The sequence below is a fragment of the Bombus terrestris genome, chromosome 17, assembly GCF_910591885.1.
Source record: "Bombus terrestris chromosome 17, iyBomTerr1.2, whole genome shotgun sequence".
NCBI lineage: Eukaryota > Metazoa > Arthropoda > Insecta > Hymenoptera > Apidae > Bombus > Bombus terrestris.
The window spans coordinates 9,436,206-9,463,097 of NC_063285.1; the positions used below are offsets into that span (position 1 = coordinate 9,436,206).

The 26,892-nt window shown below is 37.7% G+C and overlaps 1 protein-coding gene across 10 annotated transcripts in view; it reads left to right on the forward strand.

Moving 5' to 3' along the window:
• The window catches only part of LOC100646013 (neurexin-1), a 636,909-nt gene that overhangs the window by 36,224 nt on the left and 573,793 nt on the right, over window positions 1–26,892 (forward strand). For all 10 annotated transcript variants that reach the window (XM_048413687.1, XM_048413689.1, XM_048413690.1 and 7 more), the window contains exon 2: window positions 10,386–10,433. In XM_048413687.1, coding sequence (XP_048269644.1) covers window positions 10,386–10,433 — 48 coding nt within the window. The remainder of the gene's footprint in view (window positions 1–10,385; window positions 10,434–26,892) is intronic.

Genomic DNA, 26,892 nt, shown 5'->3' on the forward strand with positions numbered 1-26,892 from the left:
CAGGTTTCATTTCGTAGACGTAGGATGCAGCACGCGCGTCTGACATTTCTTCTTACTTTGTTACGAATCTGATCAGACTGGCGGAACTTACAACTTGCGCGTTGGCTGAGCAGCCAAGCAGTTACACATCATCCGTTTCATTCGCCCGCAAATGATAGATAGTTGGCGGGCACGGTGAATTATTTCCTGACGTTTGATTAACTTGTTGCGTTGTCTTCGTGATTCAGCCGTGAAAACGTACAACGAACGCGGTCGGCATCTTCGATCTTTTAACGCTACGATCTCATCTCATTGAAAATTGAAAAGCATATGAGAAGTGGAAGGTTCGTGACACGTCCCTAATGAAATTCCAAAATGTTTCGTATAATACGCGTGCCTTATGGCTGTGAAAGCTTCTCACAGCAGCTATCGCGCGATCAGAAATCGCAGACGAGACGGTGATCGATCCTAATGAATTCTGACAAGTGAACAAATTTCATTCCATATTTTGTTCTCATTTTTTCACAAGGAACCCGTTTTTACGTGTTGATGACCTCATGCGTTACATCAAAAGTTTTATTCTGTAAATAAACAAATAGATGTAGAGAATGGACGTTTGTTGGATACTCGAGTAACAGATTAACTGGAAATCAGCGTGCAGGAAATTTTTCGGCTAACGAACAACCGGTTATCCGCTGCTCTTCTTCTTTTCTTCCTCTCTCGAAGGATTCGCGATCGTTAGACAAGTTCCTTACTCGCTTTTGTTGGATCGAGGAGAAAGGCCTTGCCCATCGATGATTAAGTCGTCCCTTGAGTTTTATCCTCAGAAGGGTAGGAGGTCCGCCAGGGAGACTCGAACCATCCCCTATCTTCGTCCTTTTCCTTCTCCGGCAACCTTAGCCAGAGGGTGGAACGTGGCTTTATCTTCGATCGTACTTTCGCGCCGCTGCGGTCTCGTTTGCGCAAAGTCGAGCGAGATAATCGATACGTCTTCGTCTACTCTCGCCACTTGGAGCAGTCGAGATGCTATTTCTTTCTTCCACCCTTGTCCTTTATACGTTTTCCGCGCGATTCCTTTTATCGAGTCACCTCCTACCTGTCTGCCGATCTCTTGTTTGTTCACCGGTTACGACCGATCCTCCCAATCGGATAATCCGAACCAAGTCGCGAGAAAATGTATTTTCCTTCGTGCTTGGCCCGTCTCGCTTGCAAGCTCGCCTTTTACGACAAAGCTTCGCACCTGATGCTTTGCAAGGGTCCCTGAATTTCAACCAGTAACATTGGTCTTCATCACGCGGTATGGCAAGGGTCAGCCGGATCGCCTAAGCTTCCACATCTTAAAATTCAATCGGCAATTTTCCACGGAACCAACAGTGTCACGAGACACCATTAGCCTGTAACGTGATAACGTAGAAACGAGAGGATCTCGCGCGCTTTAGGCTCAACGAGCAGGATTTTAAGAAACTTAGGGTGCTGAGAACTGGGAAATATTTCGAGTATTGCTGCGAAAGAATCATTCGAGTAAACGATATTTTACAACAATTAATAAAATAAACGAAGAGATAAGATAACATTCGCACGCTACTGAATTTTACATTAATTTGCGTACAAGTTACAAGTATGTTTGCTCGTAGGAAATTATTTATTCGACTAATTAACAAGCAGCTCTTCGAGAAGATTAACGCGATAAGAAACGAATGAATATAATACACATAGGAGGCCAACAAAGAGTTAAGAAAGATCGCGCGAGGAAAATATAGTACGGTTTAAAAATGAGGGAAAATAACGGCCAAAAAGGTGAAGTTGATGGGTTTGGCCTGGCTACAAATACTTTTAATCTAATTGTTAGCGATAACATCGGTTTGGCAAGCAGATATACAGAATAACAAATGACACTTGAGGTTCCTGAGCGTTCAATTGAATTAAATCCAAAATATCTGGGCAATGAACGTGATAATTTAATGTTTCCAAAATAAACCATAAAAGTGGGATACAAATCCACGTTGTTCAAAGAAAGTCGAAGCGAGCTCGGAATTAAATAATAATTATGATGATTTTTCGAGAATGACTTGTAGGTTTCATAGGAAATAAAACGCAGAATTTTAGGAATTTTTTCCATCCAGTACATGCAGCTGTCACTGTATCTATAATTCATGTTATTATATTTACATATTCTCAGTGTTTACATATTCATCGTTATTTTTATGGAATATGTTTGGTAGTTAAACAGGATATTAATTTCTGCGCCAAGATACGATTGCCAAAGGAGATATTTTCCAGATTTTCACGGTACGTGTGCTTCTCAATCGAAACAATTTTCTCCACCACCGACTACCTCATCGTCGACAACAAATCATAAATATTAAGCGGCCACGTGAACCATAAATTTTCTCGAACACCGCGTAAGCTTCAAGATATTCATGTTTCCAGAAGGATATGTGCATCCTTGGGAAACAGCTCACTCTCCTAGGGTTTTACAAACCCTCGTTGCTCATTTCCTGCGCTTTTTTTTTTTAATACAACCACGTTCCATAAACTGCAGCGTAATCGTAAATCAGAGAATGACTCATACACAATGGCTCGCGTGGGTAACCGAACACATGCAAAAACCTTCGGTTATCGCGAAGTTTCGAACGAATCCTGAAACGAACATTAGAAGAGTTGCGAGATATTTGATACAAATATACATCTCGTCAAGCTGACTACAGTTGTTTACTTTATTCTCGATATTCAGTGGGATCGTATTTCACACTTATCGCACGCGGAGTAGATTTATTTCAAAGTGATCAAGTGATCGTAACAGAATTTTTCAATGTTTTGAATAAGACACACCACAAAACACACAAAATTGTGTTATACGAAATGAACAAATTAATGGAAAAACTGTGGTTCCTTGTGTGTTTCTTGAAACCGACAATAATTCATTCAAAGTAATTGTTGAAAAATTTCATCGACTTTTTACCAGAGAAGCCTGTTATGCCGAAAGAGTTGCCAATTTCCTGCAACGAAAAACTATTTTATCGCAAAGGGTTCGTAGTCGACGAATTAAACTGTTAGAATTTAATCTTAAAGTTAAGACAAATAATTTATAGAAGACACAATACTTATGTAGAAATAATATTAGGTGATATTTATTAAACAGAATTACAGAACCAAATGTATTTAAAATATAAGTGAGTGATATGGTATAATTAACAAAATGTGTAGGTAAAGAATTTATGGATTGACAGTTTGTCACTTACTCTCAGACTGACTATAAGTAGTAACCCATGGTCCCTTAAAGATTTTGAACCCCACTCTCTATATAGTAGTGAGCATGACCTGTGTAAGTGTCCTGTTCAAATGTCTGTGTAGGTGTCTGTATAAGATTATTTGTGTCCATGTGTGTAATATCGTTGTATTCCAACATAAACGAACGAGAAAGTCAGACTAAATCTTCCTTACGTCCCTTCCTGTACGCATTTCTTCCACTTGCTCATGTTCTGCATTCTCAAAGACCGTGTCAGTAATACGAATAACAGACCTGCATAAAGATATTTAGCGGAATATGCGTCTTAGGACGTTTCAATTTGAAGATGCCTCACGTAGCTGTTTTGCCACAGAGGATTAACACTGTACGACGCATAAAATGTAATAAACAAACTCTGGACAAAGGGATTTCACTGCTACGTGCAGCAACCGACAACTAACGACAGGATCAAACAAGTTCAATAAATAGATGAATGACCATGTTCTCTAGACATAATCAGTCAGCCAGTCAGTCGAGCGATTGACTTTGTACTGTACATTTTAAAATATCTGTAAATATAGTGAACGAAATCAAGTGGTCTCGTTATTAATTTAACCAACAACATGTCTCACCGTCCACCACAGATATCCCACGATGAGGGTTCGCATAGTTTCGCGAGCCACTGTAATCCGTTAAAAAGCTGTAGGCTATTTTTGATCCTATTTTGCTGTGGAGATGTTTGTGAAGACTGTTCCTGAGGAAGCTACGGTGGCGCAGAATTGCACGTTCGCCACTCTGTCGAAACGTAAACTTAATAATCGAAATGCGGAGGACTGCGGGACCTTTCGAAACGTCGCAATTTCCAGCTTCGACATCCACCGGCCCATGAACCACAAGTATCAAAGCCTGTTCGTGAGCCACGAATTTCCTGCCATTCGAAATACGCGATTCGCTGCAAGTGTCGTGCATCTCCACCTTCTCGTGCGATGGAAAGCACTTAAACACGTATACGCGCCGATTTATAAGTACTCGACTCGTTGCAACCTGGAATGCAACGTCTTTCCAACATCCGCTGAGGAAATTCGTTGCGGAAAGCGATCAACATCGACCAACTTCGTTGGCAACTAAGTGACTGCGGATTTTGTCGATACCAGCTAATGGGAAAATCCGCAGTCACTTAGTTGCCAAACGACAAATAGCTACGACATGCTGGTACGTGGCGTGAGCTGGAAGACGAGGATGACGACTTTGCAAAGTAAGTTTTGTTCGTTGAAACAGAAAGGTTGGAACAATTAGAAGCTTTGGTATTAAGAAGCCTACAGACCGGGCTTGATCTTAATTAAAATTTAGTTGCGCTGTTTCTAGCTTCCAGTGACTAGGGTCGGTGATCTTCTCATCGAACTACGGGTCACGTTTCGCAAATCCTCCACATTTCAAGTCAACAACGTTCAAGCGTTTCCGTATCAGTCAAGTTATACTCGAGACAACGGTTCTAAATTGCTTGTAAATGCAGCGACCAGGCGACAAGATCCGTCATCTGTTGTTTAATTGAACGCGTTTCTCGGCGGCTTTAATACGAGAACAGAACGTCTGTCTCTCTTCATCTGCTGAATCAACTGGCCGTCCCATTAAAGCACGTGTTTTCTACGTTGAATACTTGTTCGGTTATGCTAACTTCCCTACGAACGAGTAGCAAATAAAATGAATTACTCGCGCAATCGAGTCGATTAAGGTGAAAATGCTGATATCCTTATGTGACTTCGTTGTTTAGTGTTTTTAATGTAACGTGGAATTAACGTTTCAATCTGAAGCGATGATTACAATTTTACTTTTTACGGCTGCTCGAATAACTTTAGCTTCCGAGAGCCGGAAAATAGAAACATTGGTGAAATTGGAAAAGCCAGAACCGCGCTAAATTTATCGGCCAAAGTTTTAATCACAGGTCAATTGAATTCCACTAAATATTCTGTTTCCTGCTAACGATGCTGGTAATAAATTCCTGTGCTTTACATAGCGTCGTAACGCAGCTAAGTTGCACGATATTGCTATTGGCATTACACGTTTTATCGTCCTGTTAGACACTGGACCTGTGTCCGACCAAAGCAAACAAAATTTTACGAATACGAATACTAGAAAAAGTCGATGATCTCTCCACGAGTAGCTAGAATTTGGCACAGTTATCGAATCGATCGATGACATGTCCTTTTAGAAAGCACATGGCACGTTCTCTTTTTCAGGATAATAAAGATTAGTCGTAAATATCGAATTGCGTGTGGTCGGATTACCACGTTCGTCCTGGAATCCTCTTTTACTTCGTCGATTCTTCTCAGAAGCTACGCTTCGCTTAAAACCAGCATATTGTTTCGCGTATTCATAAATCATGCGCGCTGGACGGTACAACGTTCAACATTTTCGACGAACCGCTGTTTAATTTATAATTCGGCTGTGTAATTTTCTGAACGACGGTGGATACGATATGATGACACAAGCATTGGGTTGTCCGAGAAGTTTCTTTCGTTTTATAGGGAAATAATAGACACAGAATGTTTTTTATTTTATATTAATTTATTGAATTATTCAGGGACGTAATAATAGAAATATAACGAAAAGTATGATATCTAATTTAATAAAATAATATAAAATAATATTGTTTATTACGAAACTAATTGTTTATAAGAAATCTAGTTTATAAGAAACTTTCCGGACAACCTAATACACGAATTTGGATACGAACCAAACGATGCTACATATATTACAGATATTTAAAACAGCGTGCTGTTTTTCGTTTTACACGGAGAAACTACGAGAAGGTGGAATAAAATAATATTTTCATTGGGTTGAATGGCGGTGCTGTTACCACATGAACATGTCCCATTTTCTTCTTTAATTTTCTATTATTCAGATAAATATAAAGAAGTCGCTGTTAACGTGGAAACTTTCCCGTTTCGATTTTACAGTGGTTCGCTTCCCTTCTCAAAATTGCGGAACTTTTTAAACGCAGGAAAGTTAAAGTGTCTCAAAGGGAGAGATGAATTTGTAATGAGAGGAAGGAATAGAGACAAAGGGGAAGACAGAACGAGACGGAAAAAGAAAAATGACAGAGAGGGACAAAAGAAGAAACGTGGGGAAATAAAACGGTGGAAGGAAAGGCGGAGAGGAAGCAGAAATGAGAAAGACACGGAAACGAAAAAGAAAAGGGAATGGGACGAGGGAAAAGGAAGAAAATAAAATGGAAAAGTGATTGGTCCAGGTTACTAAATGTATTGTTCAACCTTCCTAACTGAGACCTACGTATCGCTTGTTAAATATCGAATTTAATTATTCGAAATCTAAGATCAGGCAATCTGTTAAAGCCGTTCCACAGAGAGTATTTGCATAATGATAAACGTTAAACAAAGGATATTCCACTACTGCGTTCGATGTACTCCTGTACTCCTTACGAAAAACGAGATTAACCCCAGAAATTGCTAGCAACTTGTTAAAACTTTTGCCTTCAATTATTACCCGCTTTAAAACTTATGCGATGATGGATAAAGATTATCAGATCTCAAGACAAAAACAAAGGATTTATACATTCAGCTTTATGGTAAAAGTCTCGTCTTTTAAATGTACCATTAATATTCCCAGAATTCGACCAAGTAAGAATATTATCGTCCTTGACTCTTTCTCAGTCTTTCTACATTTCTAAGCAAACCTTGTTTCGTGCAGAACGAAAATAAAACATTTCATACATTCAGCTTTATGGTAAAAATCTCGCCTTTGAAATGTACCATTAATATTCTCAGAATTCGACCAAGTAAGAATATTATCGCCCTTGACTCTTTCTCAGTCTTTCTACATTTCTAAGCAAACCTTGTTTCGTGCAGAATGAAAATAAAACATGTTGACAAGCATCTAAAACATATCTACCAGCGTTTTTGTTCGTCTCACGAACCGATTTGTATCCAAACTGGCGCGCGATGTAACTTGAGACTCGTGAGATATCCCATCCGCTGTTTTAAGAAATCTACGTAGCTATTTATAAATTAGATGGCGATTCATCTGAAAATTTCAGCCATCTATCGTTCAGCACGAATGGTCCACAAATATGTATCAGAATACCCTAAAAGTTTCTTTCGTTTTATAAGGAAATAATAGACAATGACTGATGACGAAGACCGCAACGTTTGATAGATTAGGTCCCACGTTTGTTTAAACATTGCATTGGATGAAGCAGCTGCGTGCAGATGGCGAAAAACACTTTTGAAACAACCTAGTGACAGTAACCCAGTAACAAGAACAACGTTACAAATTGGCAAACAAATGGCGGCTATTTCATCGAAAGGGGAGCCCATCAAGGAAAAACGAAATGAACAAGAACAGCCATTGTCGCGTGCGATAATCATCCGGATAAAATTGTCTCGGACGAGCAGCAATTTAACGTACCTACGTGTGTAACGTGGAACTTGGGACAATGCTTACATACGCGGCGATATTTGGCCAGGATGAAATTGGAAAAGTTGAGATGCGATTAACATCGCTCAGAAGACGAGACATAGCGTTGATGAACACGGCCCGGCTCATATCGATTCCCCTAAATTTCCACGTAGACTATTTATCCGGTTGGCCTTAATCCGGCGTTTGACTCGGCGATGGAATTCGTCCAAGCACATCCTTCGTCTACGGGGGTTTCGCGATTGCCGCGACGGTTGAATTTCGAAAACAAAAAGGGCTGGCGGATGTTGTAAGCGGATTGGCCGAAATCCGTCCGCTCAAAGGGGGAAAATTGGAATTGGACATTTTTTACGACGGAATGAAATCGGTCGTACGAAGATGAAAGTTTCTGATAAGCTGCGCGGTAGGACGCTGTTATTTTAAATAATCCTTTCACGGCAACCATGAAATTGGCTGTGCGCGGATTACATCCTCAGAAGCCTGTTACCTTGGTCCTTTCACCGTTACATCATCGATGTAACGCTCCGCTAGCCCACCTTTGAATCTGCTTTTGAAAAAGCGAATGCGATCGTATACGTACACCGTAAAAGGATACGGTGTATACAATTTTTGATAAGCTTAACACTTGGCCTGCTTTATAGCCAGCTATTGTAGCCTTCGTCTTTGTGGCGTACTTCGATCTCTGTATCATAGCTTGCGGTATTATATGTATAAGCCAGATACTTTTGTAATAGCCGCGTTATAAAAAGAATCTTCCGATTATACGAGCGCTCGGGAGTCGATCGTTCAAGGTGTAGGCGATAAAACGTGGAAACCTCTCTCGAGCACCTGTGTCAGGGTTCGTGGCGGCCCGAGCACCGATAATTTAAACATTCGCCGACATAGAACCGTTGATGATCGGTTTCAGTCAGTCGCCGGGCAAATGTCAAAAGGTCCAAATCCGAAACTTCTGTCGGCTTCGTCGCCACTAAAACTAGCACACCAGTCCAAATGACTGGTTTTACAATTTTATAAATCCGCCAATCGTTTAAGGATCATTAACAATAGCAGAAATGTACTACATAAGGTGGGATTGCTTTCGTTAGAAAATAATAAATCAATGAATATACAAATATTTTATTATTACGTATTTTTTAGAAACATTTTGTCAACTTCGTCTTGGTTGTAGCGTTAAATGGCTAAGTAAATGAACGAACGTGACTGGCTTTTTCTGAAACCATCAAGTCTCTCCCTACAAATTCAGAAGTAGCATAATCGACAATTCTGGCGGATTGTGCGACTGCCGTTTACGTGCTATCGATTGCCATCTGCGGATCCTGCTTCCAGAGAGTTTGTGCCTAGTTGGTGAGAGTTTGTGCGTGTTTGAAGATCTGCCTACTCGCAACAGCGATTCCTTAGCTGAAAATCGACGATCTTTCTGACAAATTCATGAGAATCTTTTAATCCTGCCCATAATCTCATCCATAGATTGGAAAATTAATAACCGACGTGTCTCTCTAATACCAGAAATGTTACAAAGCTAACAACAGGTATCATTAACAGGATTATCAAAGATCAAAGCGATAACGGGTCGTAAGAAAAGAATTTTAAACCTCAAGGAAAGTAACGAACGATTAATTAGCGAAATAGCGAAACAAGTTAGGGTCTCGTAACAGTTTATTTCGCCGATCAAACAATTCTGCTTGGAACTGCACGGCTTATCTTATCGCGCGCACTAGGCGCGACATATCAGACAGCTATAGGACGATAAGACGAAGGAACGAAAACTGTTGGGGGTGAAAAAGGATTCGGCAAAATCGCATTGTAAGCTCTTTGAAGATATCCCTCTTTCTAACTCAAGATGCGAAGCGTGGAAGATCGTGGGATAATCTTTTTTCATGAGACCGTATATCTTTGTAGGGTAACAGCTATAGCGTGATACAAAATACAGCGGTGGCATTGACACGAGAAATTCCGTGGACTCGCGCAAGGAAATCCATCTTAGAATTCTATTGCAAGGAAAGTTGCCATACTTGGAATATTTCGTCTGTGTGATTCTATGCAGATCTTTAGATCGTCAGCTCGTTAGGCCGATGTAAACAGATAAGTGAGGGGAAACGTATTGTTATAACAAGGTTTTATATAACATCCATTAAAGATAAAATGTTCATAGAATTATATTCCATTCTTTGGTGAATGTAAGAACGTTATATCTATGTTTCACGCTATTGTTTTTAGTTTGTGGAAAATACCCCAGTCCAAGAATACTTATGTGAAAACAAAGAATATCAGATATATAGTCAAAGAGCAAACCTAAGGGAACAATGTTTTTCTTGTTTCTACAATTTTTTAAACAATACTTCTGTATTTATGTATTTTCGTATTTCTGTATATTATATCGTAATTGTATTTTTTAATACTGTGTAAATAATAATATACATGTATAATACGTGCAGAATTCTCTTCTTAATTAATGCTGAGTAATCAGGATAACGAAGCTGATAATGAGACGTATACCTCTGGCAAAATTCTTCAAATTACGAACTAACGAACGAACACGGTTTCCTTAGTCACAATTTTCTCGTATATTTTCCAAAAAATTTCTGAAAGTATCGAGAATTCCTTAATACTTTGCACACGTCTCTAAAAACAGTTGTATTAGCCCAACATATTTTACAAACAAACTAACTGTAAGGTACGATAAAAAGAACCTATTTTCGATTCATCTTCAGCTATTAACGTACGCTTGTCTTTGGTGTTTCAGTGTGGTGGATTTCCCTGCGTCGAGAATATCAAGCGCAAATCACCAAGGGTAAGTGGAATAACGAGCCTTCTGAAACGCAGAACGCGATCTGCCGTCTTATTTCGCGTCGTTCGTAATATATTTGCTTGGCAACTAAGTGATTGCGGGTTTCGTCGATACCACCCAATGACAAAATCCACAACTACTTAGTTGCCAACCGAAAATAAACAAGTCGAATACGGTCGCGTGTGTACGTGGAAGCTCGTGTGAGGATCAGATTTCAAAGGTCGTACGTAGACGAACGAGCTCGATAGGTTCCGTTTGCCTCGCGATTCGCGCCAGGTCGAAGAAAGAAGCTTCGCAACATGAATTTGTGGGTATTCAGACGTCTTTCTTATGTAATCAAATTACTGGAATCCAATTAATAGAGTGTCGATAACGCTGCGACGTGCACGAAGCTCAGACAGACTCGAGTGAGTTCGTTCGCCGGTACAGACACACGTACATACGTAAACCAACATAAACGAACACGTAGATGCACGGACACACAGGGCCACGCGATCGTAATTAACCGCACATTCGATGCATGTATGCAGAAACCACGCGTTGTTTGCGAATAGCAATTCCGAGCGTACGGGATTGAATGTAACATGGGGCGCACACAACGTGGCCAATGCGAACAGTATCGTCCTGTGTGTTCGTCTTACGGGCCTATTACTGAACTTGGCCCGGCTTGCCCATAGGATTGTTCAATGAGTGATTATGCGGCCGAAAATGAGCAAGATTTGCGGAACACCGGCAAATGATAGCCTACCCGTGACGCTGCAACGTGTTATACAGCATGCAAATTACCCTACGCCTATGTTACACGGCAATTGGACGTCGCAGCGTTACGCGAAATATCATGCGCCATCTTACGTGACATTATCGTTAGCCTGATGAGAATCTTAATCTCTGATAATTCTCTGATTAAGTGGAACGTACGTTTGCCACTTTGCTTTTTTTTGTTTTTGTTTTTTTTTTTTTTTTTTATCGGTTTACGGTCAAAGCAATATCGAGCGTTATCAGCGACTATTGGCCGAATTAACTAAACGTTATAGGTAAACGTTTACGATCGCTAGAACCAGAAGGGATGATTCGGTTGGGTCATAAATCATCGAGAATTCCAATAATATTGCAATAAGCTACCAACGTATTAGGTTGTCCGGAAAGTTTTTTTCGTTTTATAAGGAAATAATACACGCACAATGTTTTTTGTTTTATATTAATTTATTGAATTATGCAGGGACGTAATAATAGAAATAGAACGAAATGGATCATATCTAATTTAATAAAATAATATACAACAGAAGTTGTTGTTCATCTATTATCAGCTTATGAAACGAAACTTTTCCGACAATCTAATACCTTGCTATGGCGTCCAGGTTATAGTTGTTTCTTTTTCTTCTTGCTTCGTTATACTTCTTACATTCCAGCGTCGTTTCATTGATAGTTATTGGTATATTACATGGGGTAGATTATTGTTTAGGAGAAGATATGTTCGTGATAGTTTGCTGTGTTCTGGTCTGATTACGGTTAACGTCGCTTGGCGTTTCCTATTACATTTAGAGTTTGGTATTTGTAACTTTATCTGTTACTAATGATTTTAATTAAACGAGAAAAGATCTAACGATATTAGAGTCTCTTTTTAACGATGTAACAATAATGTTAGTCAATAGATGTAACGTTAGCAGCTTCCTCCGTTAATTCATTAACGAAATTACTGGTAAATTCTGGTTCAACGAGAGGGAACATTTCCCTAATAATACGAATAGCAGCACTGGAATGATTCGATTGGAAATTATCATAGTGACACAAATAGTAAATAGAATGGAATTAGTTAACGGGTAACGATACGTGGTAATTAAATGCACAGAAAATTTGCTTCATAGAGGATAATTAATACCGGAAACAACACCACTAGATATTAAACTACAATTCCAATTCTATCATGTTCTAGTAACATGTTCTCTGAAATGAAGCAGGTTACAGATTTGCTGGACAAAAATAATTAACCAAAAATAACACTTGCCACGCCAAAATCACATGTTTCACTCAGGACGACACGGGAATATTTTTATTATACAAAGCATATAATGGTAAAATAATAACAAATTGGTGATGTAAGACAACATTCTTCCCCAATGGACCTTTTGTATTATTGGTGGTCACGGGTGACTACCGTGGCGCCTTGGTAACGGTTGATAGCGACATACTGTAACACAGCTTCGTTTATTTCAACAAACCATTCGCATTCGTTATTTCATCGTAAGCAAAACGTGCAGAATATATTGCTAAAACCCGCAGAAGATATTAGTAAACAGTATTATGATCATTTTTATGATTTCGACGAAACGTTCGGCAGAAATTGTAGAGGTCAGGAAAAAAATTATGTTTGTGATAAACCAATGGTAGTGGTAGATTACAACAGAGGAAAATGTGCTGTAGATTTATCAGATCAAATGATAGCATATTCTACACCACATAGAAGAACCCTCAAGTTGTATACAAAATTAGCTTTTCGAGTTATTGTGAAATACATCAATTTCAAACACGATACTCTATAAACAAGCAACAAAAACAAAAATCGAGGTACCAGATTTTGGAATGGCACTCCCAATGCACCTTTCACCAAATGTACTTATTCGATAAAGATTGCCATACGAAATACAGAAGAAAGAAGGGCAAGCGTGTTTGACACGAAAATTTTGCGGAGAGTGTTATAAAAAAATGTTAAACAGTTAGGATCAAAAATTGCTAAGAATCGGACCAAAAAGGCGACCACCTATTGTCCAAATTGTATTGCTGAGCCACATTTATGTTTAGTGTCTTAAAGCAGTGCACCGTTAGATGCAACATTTGTTCTCATTTTTTTGTATTGTTGTTCTAATAAAAATATTTAATTGCTCAATGGGGCACTTTTTATTTCAAAGTATCTCCTATTTATCGGTTATATTCAAAATACCCTAACTAACCCCGAGTAGTCATGCAATTTTTACAATTGTAAGAAGTTGAAGCTCTCCGGTCACCAATGATCCCGTGGCGTCACAGGCGAAATCGTGGCCGGATCATATTTGACCAACGTAGCAATCAAAATGTTAATTAACATAATTGTGGTTATAACGTGAATGAAAACTGCGAGGGAAAATATCGACAATTTCACGATTTTTTAAACGACAGCATCTCCACCTTCCAGTGTCTAAAATTTGCAATCTTTTCGTGGTAGATTACAACAGAGGAAAATGTGCTGTAGATTTATCAGATCAAATGATAGCATATTCTACACCACATAGAAGAACCCTCAAGTTGTATACAAAATTAGCTTTTCGAGTTATTGTGAAATACATCAATTTCAAACGCGATACTCTATAATGAAGCAACAAAAACAAAAATCGAGGTACCAGATTTTGGAATGGCACTCCCAATGTACCTTTCACCAAATGTACTTATTCGATAAAGATTGCCATACGAAATACAGAAGAAAGAAGGGCAAGCGTGTTTGACACGAAAATTTTGCGGAGAGTGTTATAAAAAAATGTTAAACAGTTAGGATCAAAAATTGCTAAGAATCGGACCAAAAAGGTGACCACCTATTGTTCAGATTGTATTGACGAGCCACATTTATATTTAAAGTGTTTTAAGATATTGTGCCGTTAGATGCAACATTTGTTCTCATTTTTTTGTATTGTTGTTCTAATAAAAATATTTAATTGCTCAATGGGGCACTTTTTATTTCAAAGTATCTTCTATTTACCGGTTATATTCAAAATACCCTAACTACCCCGAGTAGTCATGCAATTTTTACAATTGTAAGAAGTTGAAGCTCTCCGGTCACCAATGATCCCGTGGCGTCACAGGCGAAATCGTGGCCGGATCATATTTGACCAACGTAGCAATCAAAATGTTAATTAACATAATTGTGGTTATAACGTGAATGAAAACTGCGAGGGAAAATATCGAGAATTTCACGATTTTTTAAACAACAGCTTCTCCACCTTCCAGTGTCTAAAATTTTCAACCTTTTCGTGGTAGATTACAACAGAGGAAAATGTGCTGTAGATTTATCAGATCAAATGATAGCATATTCTACACCACATAGAAGAACCCTCAAGTTGTATACAAAATTAGCTTTTCGAGTTATTGTGAAATACATCAATTTCAAACGCGATACTCTATAAACAAGCAACAAAAACAAAAATCGAGGTACCAGATTTTGGAATGGCACTCCCAATGCACCTTACACGGTACCATTCACCAGAACCGTCAAATATACTTTTTCGATAAAGATTGCCACACGAAATGCAGAAGAAAGAAGGGCAAGCGTGTTTGACACGAAAATTTTGCGGAGAGTGTTATAAAAAAATGTTAAACAGTTAGGATCAAAAATTGCTAAGAATCGGACCAAAAAGGCGACCACCTATTGTCCAAATTGTATTGCTGAGCCACATTTATGTTTAGTGTCTTAAAGCAGTGCACCGTTAGATGCAACATTTGTTCTCATTTTTTTGTATTGTTGTTCTAATAAAAATATTTAATTGCTCAATGGGGCACTTTTTATTTCAAAGTATCTTCTATTTACCGGTTATATTCAAAATACCCTAACTAACCCCGAATAGTCATGCAATTTTTACAATTGTAAGAAGTTGAAGCTCTCCGGTCACCAATGATCCCGTGGCGTCACAGGCGAAATCGTGGCCGGATCATATTTGACCAACGTGACAGTCAAAGTATTAATCCTAATTGTGTTAAATCAAAGGTATCTGCGATACTCATGTCGTTCACATAATTGACCTTCCTTTCTGATAAGATACCATGAACGAAACCAGACAATGACACCAGTGACTTTCGCTTATTCCAAAAGGTACTGAAGCAAGCGTGAAACAAATTCGTTGACAAAATAGAAAAATACAGGAAATCGATGTATAACTAGGCAGCTGTAAAAAGTATGTTATAGAGCGAAATTGTAGAAATATCGGGAGCAGAGAGGAAAATCGTGTAGTGAAGTACAGGCAGCAATGTATAAGACGAAGTAAAGTCGAAAATGGCGTGGCAAGGGAAAATCTGAAAACAATGCGCCCCACCTACCTATGTATGTGCATACAGTGCATAGGTACAACTGCATTGCGTCAGATGCATCGTACGCTAGTCCGGAATAACGATACGTCGCTTCGTCGCCTAGCACGCCGTTGTGACTTGCCTCGGAACAATAATATTACACGTCCTCTCGTCTATTTTCTAGCTGACACCAAACTGCTGCCACTTGCTGCGTGGAATTATTCCAAGTACTCCTTCCTTCTATCTAAATTTCGGGATCGCTGAGAAAATTGAATCCTCCATGTACCAGACGAGCTTTCTACGTTTCTCCAGTGCGATCCGTGTTATTTCTATCTGTTTGACGAATTGACAGAGCACCAATTGTTCTGATCTCTAATTCCACCCTATTCGTACTCGCCAACTGCCATTTTGCTCGACACAATTTAACACTTTAACTGCCACGCCGAAGTCACGTGTTTTAACACAGTGCACAGTTAGATGCAACATTTGTTCTCTCTTTTTTCTGTTGATATTCTAATAAAAATGTTTAATTGTTCAATGGGGCACTTCTTGTTTCAAAGTATCTTCTATTTATCGGTTATATTCAAAATGCCCTAACTGTCCATTTTCATACAATTTTTACAATTGTAGTTCAAAAGTTCAAGCTCTCCGGTCACCAATAACCCACCGTGGCGTGAAAGGAGAAACCATGCCACCAACGTGACAGTCAAAGTGTTAAAGGCGCAAATAAAAGGAGAATAAGTCAAGCGACACGATTTTTCTAGAAGAGTTAAAACCAAGTATATTGGTCTAACTCCATAGTTTTCAACAACTAACTTTCCATTTTATTTTTACGCGACTAAATATGTGTCTCTGTTATCCTTCAGAACAGTTAAAAGATACTGACAATGTTAATTATACTCGCTAAGATTGATCTGAATTAAGTTAAAATTAATATTATTCGCTTCTTAACAAACACAGTGGATTTAGCACTTATTTTTATTATAAGACTTTTACCTTAAAATCTAACTCATTCCATTTTCCAAATATTTCGTATTAAAATTCTGCTTTTCAATCAAAATCAGCAAGTTAGGTAAAAGTCAGGAAATGAACCCAAATGAACCTATCGTATCTTTGCTATGTGGTCTCCGTATAAAAATTCGTCCAACCATAATTTTGAGAAAGTTGCGTTAATTGCAGTTTGGTCAAGAAAGATCTGTACTTTGTAGAGAGAACTTGCGATTAGTAATATCCTGAACGTATGGACATCGTGTTCTGACGTCTCGAGACTACTGCAGCTAGCTTTAACAGGAATGTAATGATGTATCGATGATACACTGAATAGAACTGTACACTATCGGTGCGTCATGAAACTCTCAATAGTGCTACGTAATTGGTACAGCAGCAAATTGATTGAATACCGTTCCGGACCACCGTAACCTACATCCGAAAGTTACAAACTAAGATACTTTCTGGATAACGACATGGAACTGAAAAATATTTACGAATTCCAATTCCGAGAGCTGTGCAACTTTGTTTTCATCGGTCGAGCTGGTCTGATCGTGGAATTTTTATTTCTAACCATCGTATAATCCGTGATATCTTTCAACTTCCATCATTCCTAGCTTTCAGACTCTATCGACGTAATTATTCATTCGAATTCATTACGGTGCTAGCGAAATTTCAAAATAAAAAGATCTCTAGAAGCGTTCGAATATTAGGTTGTCCGAAAAGTTCCGTTTTATAAGCAAGTAGTAGATGCACAACATTTTTTGTTTTATATTATTTTATTATTACTACAAAATAAATCCATAAAATAATATAAAACAAAAAATTGTAATAATAAAATAAACCAAAAATAATAAAAAAGAACATTGTGCGTCTATTATTTCACTTGCGAAGCGAAAGATACTTTCCGGACGACCTAATACTTGCTAATCGTTGAGTCACACGTTTGCTAACAGTCCGACGTTTCAAGGCGGGTATTTTGCAAACTAGCAATGAGAATAAAAATTGCCAAGTTAATTGCATTACCTCGGCTTCTATGCACGAACTAGCCCACGATACGGATATTTCCCTGTAAGTGCCAACATTTGGACGAACCATCGGTTGCAGTGACGAGGTTGAAACATCAATTATTTCGTCCATATTTTATCTACGCTACCTTCTCCTCGATAATTGACAATATTACAGCCGGAGCATTATCTATCTTCATCCATCGCGAGTTAACCGAAATTTACACCGATGTGTATCATAAATTCATGGCGGGACGTTCCTGCTGGTGAACAAGTCGCGAAGGAAGAAGCGAGTGGCGGGCAAAATATCGATCGCCGAGAAAGGATTGCACTCTTTCGAAGGATTCGCACGTTGGGCTGCATGGAAAGTGGGCCGCGAGAATGGTGGCGGCCAGAATCGTTAGCAGAAATGAAAACAAATTGCCTGGGTAGGTGGCTTCCGAGAGGCGAAGCCGCCGGGCAAAAGTGTGATTTGACAAATGACGTATGATAAAAGCGCGCAACGTTCATTAAAGGAAATGGTCGGTGGCCTGGTAATGCAACTCCGATCATAAAACTGATGCATTGTAAACACGTTTAGGGTTTGCATGTCGCAGCGATATCGGGCGATATCTTCCACGCGAATCGGGTTACAGCTTCATACGCCAACGTCGTTTACAACTTTATGTCCCTCGGGTTAAGTACGCTTTTAACCCTTTCACCGCCAAGATTTCGTATTTTCCCAGCGCCGTATGCACTCGCCATATCGCGGCCACCACTCCCCGCCGCTCCATTGAATACCATTTTACGGTTTGCACGTGCAGAACCTCGCGTCTCGTCAAATTATTCGCACGTTTTATTCCGCCACGCAACGTGACGTCAATTTCTCCTCCCTTTCTTTGCAAGAGAACGCCGTGGTCTTTGCGCGTTAATTAGTTTGCGTCGAATCGAGTAATATTGGGTTGGCGACTAAGTGATTGTCATTAGTTGGTATTGGCAAAATCCGCAATCACTTAGTTATCGTAGAAGCTGCAGCAGGTGGCTAAGAGAAAGTATTGTTTGAGATACCAATTTCTTATGGAAATACAAATATGCGAAGAGCGCTTTAAGGAAACACCGTAAGCGCTGAGAAAGAAGTTTCTTGGGGCAAAAGGGAAGCTTATGCATTAACGTTGCAAAGAAAACTCAGTTTCGCTTGTTGGATGTCACAGACAAAGGCCAAGAAACAATTAATTAATATTTAGTGGCATTTATTGGATTCAAGTATTGTTAATAACTATTTAGAAAGGAAGATTGCACTTCAATTCTAGTCTGCGGTATTTTCATTAGTATGCGGAATATTTTCTACTAATATTCGCTAGGGAGTGTCTGTCATCTAATCTATGCAAATTAGAATCACATTGTCACCATTTAGAATATAGCTGGTTCAATGCCTTCCTTAGTAACAACTAATACATATAGACAATATTTTAATAGAAACTTAAAAACCAAAGATTATCAGCTAAATTGTAAAAGACAATGTTTTGCTCACTGCTAAATGCTTCACTATATAACCAATAGTTTTCTACTTCTAATCTCCTATTTCAAAAGTGGCTTTCTGAAAGACTTATCTTTCTTAGTTTATTTATCTTTATTACTCTTCTAGTACATTAAACATGTGTAGATAATTTTTAGTGCGAAGCTAATCTCATCTTTTAATTTTCCTTTTGTAAATATTGCAATACAGTTAAATGTACAGTTAAAGCATCTCCGAAAGTGAATTTCCTCGAAAAGGTATCGAATTCTCGCGAGAGCTTGAACAAAATTGGGGAGAGTTGAATGGTAAATGGAAAAGTTAGCACATGACGAACTAGATCGGAATTTAGATCGTTCACTTTGGCAAATCGATTAACAAAAATAGTTCTGTAATGCTACGCAATCTCATCTGGAGTCAGTTAACTGTACAGGCCGAGTCACTTGATACTGCTTTATCGTACTCGACGACATAATCTTCTCGACGATATCGAGAACATTTAGCGAAACTGGAAAAAGAATCTTGACGATTCGAGGCTTCTTCAACTCGTGCTGTAGAATTTCAAGAGGACTTCGATACGCGTATCGGGGATCTTGTTTCATAGCAAAAAAAAAAAAAAACGGAACAAGCGTTCGACGGACCCTTTCTCGTTCTCTTTACTTTCAAAAATCTGCGATTACGTTGATCTACTTGAGAAAGAAACGACTGTTGTGAAAGAGTACGATTTTCGAGAAATACACAGCTTAAAATTCTGAACTGTAGAAAAATATTGTTGGAAACTCTGTGACATTTCGAAGAAAGCTAAATCCTATTTTATCTTCTCTTTGGTCACAGCTTGAAACACTGTTTCGTATTTATTTAATGCACAATCTTTTGTTTTATTAAACCAACGTTCCATCAATACATTCCATTTGCAATTTTTCAGTTAATTTACAGTATCGAATTCTGCTTTTTTAACATTGTGATTGCAAAAGGAAATTTCAAAAATTGAACACATTTTCTATTACTATCTCTTCTTTTACCTAGATCTTACAATTTTATGAAGTTTGAAGAAATCGGGGAATTTATAACATATTAAAATATTATTTTCCTAAATATACAAAATTTCCCTTTCCTTCATGAAACAACAGATACTTACATTCCATGCAATAATGTTGCATTTATGTAACTTGTAAATACATCTTCTTTTTGTAAATTTCACATGTAATTTACTATCTAATTTAGAAAAAAATCCTATTCCTAAAAGTATATCTATACTTTTATTACTTTCCAGTTCTCATTTCTAAAGGATTACCTAACTCCATTAGTAATAAAAGGGATGATTGATGCGACTGGAATATCGATGTGAATGTCGATATAAATACATAATTTATAACATGGAAGAACCGAATATTATTTCATCCCAATTCGGAGGAATACAGGCCAGAGTTGGATTAAGGTCCTCTGATAGTTATGTACGTACGTAATCGCCTTAAAACATGATGTAAGAGTTGCAATTAGCCACAGCAGCAACAGCAGCAATCACATTGGTAAACAAGGTCTCAGCCTTCTAAATTCTAAAACAATACGTCTTAGTTTCAATTAATAACATTAAACTTTACAAAGTCCGTAAGTACTCCTTAGTGTAATAGTAGAAAACGTAATGAGGGAAATGTAATTTAATTTTTAATAAACACTCTCTTCGTGTTTATTACCGAGCCAATTGTTCTAATTTTCATTTCGTGCACTAATGACTCGTTATCATGAAACACCACAAGCTTACCAAGTCGAAGAAGTTTCATTCTTTTAGAAATATTCTGCACGATACGAAACTCGAAAGACACTTGAGTACACGTGAAACGATAAACTTGCAAATATTCCTATTACAACAATAATTAAAACCAACAATCCTATATGAATCCAATTTCCTCCATAGAGAAATTACAAGCTGGAATGGAGAATCGGCGTCTGTTCGCTTCAAATGTTTTTCCCCCCAAACATGTTCCATTTCTGTTACTACGTAACAGTCGCTGCAGTATTGCCTGTCGCAAGTATCGACACTGTTAGTTAACCAATAGAGCAGGACGACTTTGGAATTCAATTTGCAGACTGGAATCGCACGAGTTTTTAAGTTGTACCGCGTACCAAAGTGGACACGTAATTTCCGTTGGATCGATTAACGGTACACAGCATTTTCAAGAGTGGATTAAAATCCATCGACCTATCGCGTAATATCGGTCGTTTTCTACAAAGTGGATGAAGATTCCCGTGACTACCTTTTGTATTTCACGGCTGTCGAACATCTTTATTGTCGCCGGGCGCACGGTCGCTTTTACATCAACGAGATATTAACGATCCCGAGAAATGAGAGCCAATTGAAATTATGGCATAAGATAAATGGCGATGTATCTCCGCATTTATCTGCAAACAAGTTGCATTGAGAATGCAACCGACGCGATAGACGCCTCGCCCGACGCTTAGAATTTTCTCTACGTTAGCAACCAGCTTATCTATGCCTAATCAATAACATAGAAATATAAACTATAAATAGACCGTGGAACAGTCAGCGAAACGACTATCGCACTAGTCAGTTAAAAATTTAAAAATAACGGAAATAATTCGACCTCTACTTCTGCGATTATTTTTTCTCAAAGTACATAACAATCAACAAAGAGTTTGAATAACCTTTAGAAATGTTGTGGTATAATCGTCGAACAAGGTCAACGAAAATCACAATCGAAGGATACTAAATATCAGGTTAAAATGATAATAATTTTGCTGCGCATCGTGCAAAACGATAATTTATAAAAAGCATTCTCGCATAATGTACGATATAAGATAAATATTAGAAAAAGCGAAATTAGTAAAAACCGAGTTGTCATTGTCGTTAGAAGCTGCCATCGATGAAATTAACATGTGAAATTTGCAAATAAAAATACGGGAATCTCTTGCATCTATATCGAGAAATATCCATTAAAAGCGTTAAAAATGCGCACACAGAGCATCAAACTCATATTGATACCGGATCCATATTTATACGCATACGTTTTAATTCGATTTCCTAAACGACAACGTTCGGTCAAACGTTTTTGTAGCCATCATGGAAACTTTTTCTCTGTGTTTATATTGACAACACTGTCCCCTATACACGCGTGTTTATGAAACTAACGCTGTAAAAATATAACGTCGCCAATGATACGTCTATGTTACATTACAAATGAAATTAAAAATCTATTTTAATCCAATGGAAACCCGCTAAGCCATGCTTGTACGTTGTACAAACGAATTTTTTGGCACTTCGTGTTTAACAGTTCGGAAATTTTGTGAAAGTATTGGGCGAATTGTAGTCTGTTTGCTATTTTTCAGATACATACTTTTTGCGTACACTATCTCCTCTGTGTATCGTCAATTCTAACGGATTTAACATTAGTTGAACTGAATAGCGGAAAATATATCCATAAAATGAAAGGAATGAAGATATTAACAAATATATGTAATATGGAACGTCATATTACTAATATTCAAGACACAATATTAATATATATTTAAATGTCATAAAAAAGAAACAGTTCTATATACAATACAATTTAAACAAATTTTTAATTATTGTGTACTAAATCACAATTGATAAGTTGAGATTAAAATGATTATATCCTCATCTGAAGCGATTTTATAGTTGTTACTTGTTAATATACCTTAAATTTTAGGTACATTTTAAATATGGTACACAAAATTTAAGTTGCAAAGAACAATAATAATAGCAAAGAACAATAAAAATTCAATATTTCAATAACATCTCTTACAATCATAATTAAATATTTTTCAAAATGGCGTACGAGTGTTACATATAGGACCGCCACGCAATAATTTACCTTTTATGATCTAATAATTTTTCATCAAATAATAATAATCAAGTCAAATAATAATAATAATAAGAAAAATAACCAAATAACTTGCAATTAATAAAATATCATTTGTTTTATCATCGAACTTGTATTACAGAGAATATATTAATACTGAAAACTTTGGTAACTTGCAAAATTTCACTAATGTAAGATGGCCTGGTATACGATTCCATTAGCTTACAATCTATGGTTTCATCGAACTCAAAATAACCTTATCCTATCAATTATGATTTAAAAAGATAAAATCATTGTTATAACTCACATAAATCCAATGATTACGACTTCTTTCCAACGATGACCATTGTTTGAAGCACCGAGTCACCATAAATCGTAAATACCAGTCTATTACAATCAGCGTATAATGCGTAAAATGGCGAAGTAGCGGTTTGTTCTCGAATTTTTTACAAATACACGTATCTCGAAATCGTTTCTCGACGAAAATACATATTCGTTTATGTACGATTTATGTCGCGACGAAATATTAATTTCTCGCGGAAAATATCTCGATACCGATTACTTGCGCGTCTCTGATATACGAACGTTACTATTTACTTCGTATAAATAACCGTTTCGCGAAACGACGATCGAAAATATTCCACTACAAACTAGAGGTCGCAATCTCCTTCCGCATTCGTCCGTCTTTCCGGCTCTGTAATTGGCCGATTTCCTGCTGCCATATTTAGTTTTGTGAGAGACGCGGGAACGCGTATGTGGAGAAATTTCGTTCCATAATTTTATTTAACGCATATCGTCAGAAGTTGTGAATATTCAGATTCTTCGGTTATCATAATCAGTGTATCAACGTTATTAACTTTCGATATCAAATTAACAAGCAGAATTCTTCTTATATAAAGTAAATCACCTCACGTATACATTCGAAATGACGCAATTGAAAATATTTCTCTTTTAATTGGAATTATTAATCGAAAGGCAGACATTTTTTAAACTCGTATTGCATCAAGCACTTATTTTGTCATTATTAGCACATGTTTCTTTTCGTACCATATTCCATACATATGTATGTACGTTCAAATACAGTATACAACTCTGTAAAATTCAACTATTATTATTTAAAGAATTGATATTAATTTTGTAGTAAAAAATATTATGATGAAGTAAAAGATCATTGATAATTGAAATACTTTAGCGTGTTATTGTGTGTAGTTCGTATTTCACGGGGCACCGGTCGCACCCGCGCTATTTCCGTTCCTGTTTCCGTCGTATAGCGCCACCGATTCGCGGGTCACAACATAGCTTCAACGTTTTTCGGCGTTTATGCGTTTATGCGTTGTGTTCATCTGAATGAAAGTGTCGCGAGTGTAACTACAAAACTAAGAAAAACAGAAGAAGAAAATACAAGAGCAGAAGGAATCCTACGCTGTAGCAGAACGCCCGTTGTCCATCACGGCTTCGTTCCATGGTGTTTCAACGGGGTAAGTCACCATTTTTAATACATTTCAAGGCGTTTCTTTCCAACCAATTCATTTGCGTTCAATATCGTTTTAATTCCGTATATTCAGAGAAAATATCGTTCTTGTGTATTTTCTAGCGCTGTTTAGCGTATAAATTCACCGCGAAAAATCGTTTCTAGAGATTAGTATATTCTGCAAAAGCGTTCCATAACGTGTTAATTCTATAGGACCCTTGAATAATTTGCAATAATTTCATAGAGGAACGTAAATGGCGCTTTTCAAGCGCCATATTGTATGCTTGTTACATGAACTTCCCGAATATCTTACAATTAAATGCTTGGATTACTCACTGTAACAAGCAAGGCAACATTATTTTTGATTTACTGTTAATGGTAGATATAATTTAATTGTAAGTATGTGTTGATACATAATGATTATAATCTGTATTATTATTTACAAAATTTATTATAAAGCGTTCTGAAATAATGTTTTCTTGCCTCTGACTCTGTAGACAAATTACACAGAGAAGATTCTTCTATACTTATAAAAAGACGTCGTTATTAATTCAAACACTAACGTTTAATTAGCAGTAAAATTTTAATGAAAATCGATAGATACATCGAATGAATCGTACGTTAAATTTTAATATACTCTGAGTCACTTTTAAGACAAAATAATTAAAATTTGTATTATTTGTTGAATCCATTAGTTTTACTATCAGGTTCTCATTAATTTATACGTTTTATTCACATTCATGTAGTATTGTTACAAATTAGCTAAAGTATCCGCATACTTACAGATGATGGTATATGTATAACTTCTTTATATCAGTGTGGCGGCACACGAGCACGGAACTTTCCAACGACTTCGCGACACAAAGCGCTATATCTTCAAAGCGTAAGGCCGACGTGCCTAATGTCCCATCGATATCCCTATGGTTCTTCCGCCGAATGTTTGGAAGAATGCACGTGCGGCAACCGCCGCGGTACATCTAATAAACGCGTGTGTAGTAGGGATATCGAAGGGCAACTAAGGAAAGAATCCGTTTGGTTTCGAACAAAGAGTCATTCTGCCTCAAGCCGCGAGGTGCGAAAGGTTCAGTATCATAGCGAAGCAAACACAAGCCGAGATACGCGATTGTAAACTCTCGATAGTTAATCATAAGTATGAATCGTATAAATTGTTGACTCGTTGATTGTTAACTTTTTGTTGAACATCGGAGTATTCCTTCCGCACCTATCACGACATACCACCTCATCAGCAACATAACAAAATATACCTGCAAAATTAGAAAATGATTTCTACAATTTCATTCGTATGCTATTGATAATGGAATAAAACAAAAGGAGTTACGTGTGTGAGCAAATTTAAATAGATATTTAGAAAACATCTACTACGAAATACTTCACTAAGGATTATTAATTCGATCTATAATAAATCGGTACGATTAATAAGATTCTCTTATTTTTAGCATCTCCTATCTCGCCATAGCGATAACAAAAGATAAAATCTTCCAACTATTCGACTAAAATTTCTTCGATATATCAACGTTGCGTCGTTTATTACTGACATTCCCAGACACAGTCGTCTCTCATTCGCGTTAACACGATGGAACATTTACGCGCGAACAATTACATTCGCGAATTTACCGCGCGAAACAAAGATACCTGGTTGTATAAACGTGTACGTTTGAAGAGTGGGAAGTATCAGAAGCGTAAGAAATGTTTAAATTATACAGGGCATGTTAGGTAAAACGTCTGGCCGCCATTTTGCCATAAGAGCTAAGACAACCGTAGACAGGCTTACGAGGCACATTATGCGGAGATTTGGTAATTTGCATAAAGCGTGGTTCATGCTGTTGATTCGCTGGAAAGAGAGATAGAGAGACGGTTGGCTGATTATAGGATGAATGGAGGAAAGAGGAGACTGGTAGATAGACTGGGGGATGGGAAAAAGGGTGGGTGGAACAGAGAGACAGGACTTTAGAGGATCGAAGAGAAAGGAAGACACTCGGTTCCACAATCGCTGAAATTTCACGCGATGGATCTTATCGAGGCGAATGCATAATTTCGAGGTATAATGCGGTCTTATAGGAACGTTTGCTATAAGATATGACGGAACGTGGAAAGTATTCTTCTTGGGGGGCGTCTGATTGCTCGTCGATTGTGTGCTACGCAATTTAACATCGCCGAGAATTGATTGACACGTACATTGCTATCCGCTTTCCAACGACCGCAACACAATGAACTAAACGGTCGCACGATATTGGCGAAGACGTTAACGCGCTAATACGCGCGATAAGTTTGAGTGTAACCGCGAGCTACGTATGTATGAGTCACCGTTCAGACGTTTGATCGTATCTCTTCGTCCGTATAAGTGAGAGAGTTCTAAAACAAAGTCCAGGATCGCGTTTCGAAATACTAAATTTATTAGCCCTGGATGTCTGCGGATACAACAGTTACAAGATACTTTGCAAACTTTGTATAGCTTCGTCTCTTTCACTTTGAAATACACGTAACGAGATTGAAACCGCTATAGAGTAAATTCTGATGCAAACGCTGTCTTAAATTCCTACGTATTTCGAGTGAAATTAGATTTCATAAGCCACAAGTAGTGTTCGCAGGTCTTTTACAGCGACAGTTATAATTACCT